The 7,732-nt window shown below is 28.2% G+C and overlaps 1 protein-coding gene across 2 annotated transcripts; it reads right to left on the minus strand.

Moving 5' to 3' along the window:
- Positions 1–2,520: 2,520 nt before the first annotated feature.
- Positions 2,521–4,102, minus strand: LOC120146502 (probable DNA double-strand break repair Rad50 ATPase). Of its 2 annotated transcripts, none has more exons than XM_039160036.1 (4): positions 3,687–4,102; positions 3,092–3,202; positions 2,903–2,983; positions 2,521–2,776 (listed from the first exon to the last, which is right to left on the minus strand). In XM_039160036.1, the coding sequence occupies exons 1-4, from the start codon at positions 3,918–3,920 to the stop codon at positions 2,702–2,704; spliced, it is 501 nt and encodes a 166-aa protein (XP_039015967.1). In that variant the 5' UTR covers positions 3,921–4,102; the 3' UTR covers positions 2,521–2,701. The 2 variants fall into 2 exon arrangements, with proteins under 2 accessions (XP_039015967.1, XP_039015966.1); XM_039160035.1 differs by having other exon boundaries at positions 2,521–2,785.
- Between the last annotated feature and the right edge of the window lie 3,630 nt (positions 4,103–7,732).

Genomic DNA, 7,732 nt, shown 5'->3' on the forward strand with positions numbered 1-7,732 from the left:
AAACAAAATAGAGACGTGAATAGATCTGACTGTATCGACAAACGAATCATAACAGGAGATTAAAGATACAAAAGATCAACCGATAATCTCGAATCAGAGTCGAACGTTGTAAAAAAATAATCTTCGAATGCAAATTGCATATTCAATTCCAATACAAGGGTTTAAAGCAGGATAAATCAGCATGATAATAAATAAGCATCATCTTGATTAGTCGATGCGACATCAAATTTAACTTGAGAAAAGTAAACAATGAGATCGACCAACCGATAAAAAAGATAAAAAACATGTCAAAAGACAGATGAAAATATATAATAAAAACATAGAAAAACGTATCATGAAGATAAACTTATCAAAAACTAAAAAAAAATCAAATATTGTATGTGATATAAAAAATTTAAAAAAATAAATGAATAAAGAAAATGTCTTGAAATGCAATCAGGCCATTGAGAAAGCTAGTATGATACTTTTAAACACATCAAAATGGGTCTCATAGACCTTAGGAGCATTACTTATATTTTTTCCCAAAAAAATAGAAATATTAAAAATATCACAATCCGTAAAATAATAATTATTAATTATTCAAAATAAAAATTTAAGAATATTTCAAAAAGTAAATACTTTCATGGAAAATGTCTTAAACTCTCTCATCAGCCTAAACCTACTCTTATTTATTCAGCAGATTTTTAATTGAAAATATATAATAATAATTTTATAATTTTAATTTTATTAAATATACCTTGAATATAAGGCCATTAAAATACAAATTTGAAAACTCAAAAGTAATGTGAGTGTGTTTTATATGCTAGTTTATTATATGATGCGTTAGGTCTTGTGACTGATATTTTGAATTATTAGAAGGATAAATATGTGTATGATAGATTCAAATGACTTACAATATTTTTTTAACTATGTTAGATGTAAAATTTTTAAGTCTTCGACTAATCCAATAAGAATGCTTTGCACAAGAATTGATGATATGAATGTATGATAATAAAAACATGTTTAGTATGAATACATATATGAGATAAAAGTGTATAACATGTAAAATGATGGTTGATATGTATATGAAATTAAAGCATGTTATTTTTGTTAATTCGACTATATGAATATATAGATTTTTATCTTTGTGCCTATATGTTATATGTATATATTATATATAGAGATAATAAATTGATCGTGTTAACATGTGATATTTAAGCTAAATGATATGTTTCGAACACTCTCAACATAAAATCATATTTGTATGTGTATGTGATCTGACTGAAATATAATTATATACTAAACTGACTATATATATATATATATATATATGTTAAATCATAAATATGAAAAAACTTCAAAAACGATAGAATTTTTTTTGCCTTGTCTTATGACATAAGGCATAATGAAAATATTAATACTCTGCACAAATAGTTATTTTATCTATTATTCTATTTTTTAGTATTTTAATCATCAATATTTTAATTTTTAATTAAAATAACCCATATATATATATATATATAAACGATTAATTAACAAACTGTCAACATATTATTGATAGGAAATTTTCACATATGTTTATTAACTCGGGCAATTAACTGGGGCCCACACCTCTAGTAAGAAGGAAAAAATAAAACCATGTCATCCACCTACCCTCAACTTTCACCCACACTGACCTACTACCTTCACAACCGGCCTACTATGAGTCAACCCTAAACCACTCGCCAATCAATCTCAAATCATGTATAAATTACTTATTCATAATTCTGCAAATTTGATGATATTCGAATACCATATTGTCATTTTTCAAATTTGAAAGGTCAAGAAGAATGAGAGCAATAAAAGAAGTGACATACTCCAAAATCAAGGACATTCGACGATGGAAGGCTGGTGAACGGAGAAGGCTGCTTTGCGTTTTTTTTACTATTACAAAATAGTACCGTTACAGAATTTTTTAACTATTAACAATACACACGCTGTAAACAATTAAGACACAATTACTCAAACTCAAGACTTATAAAGATAACAATGTCCCCCTTAACTATAAAATTCCATACCAAGCTAGAATTCATACGGAATTCGAGTTGATTTGGGTTTAATTCTTGTATTTATCTTTTCTTTCTGCAAATACAAGTACTTTAGCTTTTTTCTGCTTCACAAATTGGCAAAATACAAGAATTGAACCCAAATGAACTCTAACAGGCACACGACTCTCATGAACTTTGGACCTTAAAAACCAACCTCAAACCCAATTGCTAGCTCATTACAAGATTGAACAAAAAAGCCTGGTCTCGTGCCCCCATTCATTCCAACAATCGACTCTGCATTAATTAATAATTACTGCCTGTCTTGTTCCAACAGCAAAATTGCAAAAACTAGAAAGTAGTTGGATGTAAATGAATTTTACAGATGATTTTGCCACCTTTCATGTTAAATGCAATATCTGATTGCCAAATATGATCCACAATGTTCCAATGCTTGGTGAAAATCATAATTTCAAATGAAAAAAGAATGGTTTAAAACATGGATACAACAACCAACTGACTAAAATAAACTGTTTATAGGGTAATTCCATTTCTACATCAGCTAGGGTTCATCAAATGCTAAAGAAAAAAAAAACAAAGAAAGACACACCATACAATACGACCAAGCCAAGAAGTAAAACAAACCTTAGATACATCACACAAACCTAACCAGTTAAACCAAAACTTGAGGATTTAGATTACTGTATTGAATCTATGTTCTTACTGAGCTCTTCCAGCTTATTCATCCTCAACCTTTCACTTTCACTCACCAGCTGTTCAATCAGTTAAAAACATATAACAAGACGGTGAGATCATTCATCAGCAATCAGAAAACAAAGATATTTAACTCGATTTGCATCTTTTGAGTTTGTTTTCCACATTACGATATAGAAACTAACCTCCATTAATTTCGTGATTAGCTGCACTTTTTCCTTGTTCTTGTCGTTAAACGCCTCGAGGGCTTCTTTGTATTCCCTTTCCTGTAACATTTTTCAATACCACAGCTCTTACATATTTGATACTATATTATACACACAATCAAAATGGATAGAGAAGTTCAATAGCCTCAAAGTGTGGTGAATTAGTACCTTTTTCTGGCAAGTATGTCCCAATGGCTTCAATTCTTTGTTAACTGCATCGATCTTCTTCCTGACCAGAGCAACTTCCTTTCTCATAGGATCTGCCAGTGCTTCAAGCTCCTGAAAGATATACTTGGTTTTATTTACAATGAGAAATAGTAGCAATATAGCTATATGGAATCAAGACCAGTTCCTGGACCAATCTTGCATGTTCTAAAATAGCAAATTCTTCATAAGGCTCTAAGCCCCCAAAATTAACTGAAAATTTCTATTTTTTAGTTATTCCAAAACCTTTAACTGCAAATCTGACGGCTAAAATGCTGCTAATTTCTTAAGGAATTGCCTTATAAGTAACAAATTTATGGAGGAACAAACTAATCTTCTTTTTTCAGAAGGAAAACGCATAAAAAGGCTAAACTTGAAATACCCTTTTTCATAAATTTCAAATCTGTTCCAGGATCATTAATATTTTATCACCATGTGAGCCTCTAAACTCTGAATTTTGCAGAAATTGACTCTAAAAAAACAACCCAAACTGCACTTGTTAAACATAAAAAGTTTAAGTTTTTCCGGGGGAGAAAGGTAAAGTCTTGTTAGAAGATACCTCACGAATCATGGCCAAACGTTTAGTTTCCTCTTCAACACGGCCTAACTGAAGCTGAACTTTCTCTCTGACCTCCATCTTCTTCCTCTCAATCTCTTCTTCTTTGGCTCTGAAAGTGGAAAGAGCGGACTTGGAGACCTCCTCATCTTCCTTAGACAAATGACTGCTAAAGCTCAGAGAGTTTTGAACCGTTAACTGGTTGTTCTGCTGAGGCTGATTCTCAGTCTGCAACATCTTGCCCAGCTCCTGTTTCTTCACCCTGACTAAAAAATGCCCAAAAAGAGAGAGAGAAAAAACCCTCGTTCAACCTTGAATTCCTCTCTTTAATAACGTCTCTTTTTGCTTTTGCTTTGAAATAATAGCTTGTGTTTCCCTTTCTTCTCTCTCTTCTTTTTTTTTCTTCTATTGAGAAGTACTTATAACCAATGATGGCTTGTTCCAAAACTTTTCTTTTGTGGACCAAGAATATTAGTAAAAAAGACAAGTAGAGTTACTATTATTATAGAAAATTTTGGGAAAATATTCCAAAGAAAATTAAAGGAGAAAAAAAAAGGTGAAGCAAATGATCCAACTGCCAACCACTGAGAGAAGATAGGGAAGATTTCAACTTTTTACTGAATGAATGACAGAGTTTGTACCTTGAGAATTTAAAGCCCAAATTATCAAAATGAACCCCCACGTTAATAATTGTACATATTTTCAATTTTTCTATCATTTACTTTTTTATATATATATATTTACATATAAATATGAAACTACTCAAAATTTTAAGATATAATAATAATTTTTTTAAATTTTACTACTATTTAATTTAAATACTTATAATTCTACCAAAAATCAGTCATTTTTCTTTCACCATGTATATTGGTTAGTATATTTTCCTAGCATTTTAACTTCTGATAAACTATACATTTAGTACTTAAATTTATTAGTTTTATTTTATTTTAATACTTAACTTTTTATTTTTTTTCAAAATCATACATACTATTTGTTTTTGTTTTGGCACTTCGCCATTAAAAACTTAGTGGAACTGTTACAACATAACATTTTTATGACTAAATTACATCATTCATCACTCAACTATTTTCTAACTTCTTCGATCACTTAATTTAATTTTTTTAATTTAATAATTTGACTTTCAAATTACTTCTAATTTAATCACTCCAACTTTCAAATTTATTTTTTTTAATTATATATTAACAAAATAATAATACAAATTTCATCTCACCAAAACTATTAATAAAATAAATTATAATGATTAAAACATAAACAATTTGAAAGTTGAGTAGTTAAATTAAAAAATTTTAAACTTTAGTGACCAAAATAGGAGTGAAAAGATAGTTATGTGGTGAAAAATATAATTTACCCATAAAAAGTCACATGCAATAATTACGCTAAACTTTTAACAATGAAGTACTAAATGAAATAAAAAATAAATGTCACATATGATTTTAAAACAAACAAAAGTTTAAGTACTAAAATAAAATAAAATAAAATAATTTATATGCTAAATGAGTAGTTTATCCTTTAACTTTCCTTTCTTCTTGGGTAAAAAACCAAAGTTGTTTTATTCGGTTTGCATCTATTTATTCCATCGGTCAATTTGCAGGATCATAAATCAAAAAGAATAAATAGTTATTTATATTTCCAAAAATATCAACAACTAAACGGTACATAGTCTTTTTGAACTTGTTGGAGGTTGCTAGACTAGTTCAATGTAGGGTAGGATTGTGACCTACCCCTTGCATAACTTTGACTCCATGAATTCCTACTAATTTCACCGTTTAAAAGACTGGCTTAATTATTAAAATATTTGGCTAAACTGCATTTCTTTTATCGTTTAAATATTTAAATTTATTTTATCAAAATAGTCTACTATAGTATTTAACGTTATTATTTTAAATGTTTAGTGCATCACGATCTTTATAACAAAAATATATTATATTATTTTAAAAAAGGTATAATAACAAAAATACATCTAATATTTATACAAATAGTCACGTTGCTTTTTTTGTTGTTGTTGGAACATTATGCTTTTTAACATTTGAATTTTTTTATCAAAATAGATTTTATTAGATGAAAATCGCTAATTGACTAATAATCAATTCATGTTATTGACATAGTATTTTTATGTGTTCAATTGATGATGTGAAATATGTCACGTAATCAAAAGTGATGACATATCATGTGTAATATCACCAAAAAAAAATAATGATGTGTCATGTAGCACATCACTAAAATTATGATATGACATATATCACATCATCAACAACGTATGATAATATCATATCAACAACATTAGTCAACTAATGATTTTCATCTAACGTTTGAAAAAAATTAAAATGCAACGGAGAAAAAAGCTTTCAAAAAGGTCTAAAATAATCATTTGTACAAACGTTCTTATTATGTCTTTTAAAAAATTAATTTAATATTTTATTAATAAACTACATAAACATATTTAAACTTTATCAAACATATTATTTTCATTGATTCATAAAAAAATGTTTTAAATACAACTAAATAATAAAGGACAATCATTGATTTATAATATTTTCAAATATGTTATTTTATTATTTTATGGATATGGAAGATGAGGCCTTGATTGAGAGCTCGTGATGCTCATTTGTAGAATAAAATCCTCAAATATTTTATGTTGAAGTGAAAAGTAAAAAACCATGTTCAAATAAGAATTGGTTTCGATTTTCTTTCCTCATTTGTTTTCTCTTCAAATGTTGAAGAACACTTATAAGTTTCACCTTCTTTATTTAAATATACGAATTTGAGAATTCTATGTTAGTTTTGAGGTGTGATGTCTACTTGTAATTACACAATGTTAGTTTTGTCGAGTACTTTAACTATTAAAAAATTATAAAATAATCCCTTAATTATAAGGTGTTAATTTGTTGAGTCATATGACTATTAAAATTTATAAAATGGTCACCCGAGTGTTCATATATTCCAAACTCATATTTTTTTTTTGTTAAAAAGTTGACAGCCATCTGAGTTGGATGTTAACTTGACTGGATATGATAAAATCTTATCACTGAACCGTTTCAAGTGTATTTTGTGGATTGAGTCTTCGTTTACATTATGTCGTCGAGTCAGTGTTTGAAACATTATGTTGTCGAGCTAGTGCTTGAAATCAACGACGATACCAATAGACAATTAAAATATGATTTCATTATATCTTAATCAATAGTTTAACGTTCGGCTTAAACGATCATCAATTTTTTTTTACAGGAAATAACGAGTTTGAAACATATGAATAGTCAGATGACAATTTTATAACTTTTAATAGTTAGGGGACTCAACAAAATAACTCCCTATAATCGTGGGACTATTTTATAACTTTTAATAGTTGGAAGAACTCAATAAAACAACATCCCCTAATCAAAGATAATTTGTATACATTACCCATTATTTATTGCGGTAGATACTGATTATTAAGAGTCTATATTTTCTAGTTTAACCTACACGTTTAGGGCATACTAGTATAAGCTCAACAGAAATGTTGTGGATATTCCCTAGTTGAAAATTAGGTAAATCATTAAATCTGGTCGTTTGTAGATGAATTTATGTTTATAGTTTTACATAGTATTCGTGTTTTTCTATCATATTCATTCTGTGAACATTATAATTGGGTTTACGAATTATAAATTAAATAAATGATTTTGGTAAGGGGTGGATGAGGGAAGGGTTACCTACAAAAGTAAGGACAGCAAATAAAATAGAGCCTTAAGAGCAACGTTTAAGAGTGCATTGGCGGGCACTTAAGCTCAACTTTTGACAAATATGGATTACCAAAGCAAGAATCTCCTCTTTTCAACTTTTCTGTGTTTATTATTATTATTTTAATTCTGGACGGTTTATAAAATATATATAATTAATAAATAAATCATCAAGAAAATGTGTATTACTTTCATAATATTTTCAATTATTATTTTCGATTTATCTAAAATGACCTCAAATTAATCTTAAATTAGACCGATGTATATTAGAATTATCCGAGTCATTGTTTAAGTTACATTTCAAACCACTTATTTCAA

The sequence above is a fragment of the Hibiscus syriacus genome, unplaced genomic scaffold (assembly GCF_006381635.1).
Source record: "Hibiscus syriacus cultivar Baekdansim isolate YM2019G1 unplaced genomic scaffold, ASM638163v2 tig00110929_pilon, whole genome shotgun sequence".
Taxonomy (NCBI): Eukaryota; Viridiplantae; Streptophyta; class Magnoliopsida; order Malvales; family Malvaceae; genus Hibiscus; species Hibiscus syriacus.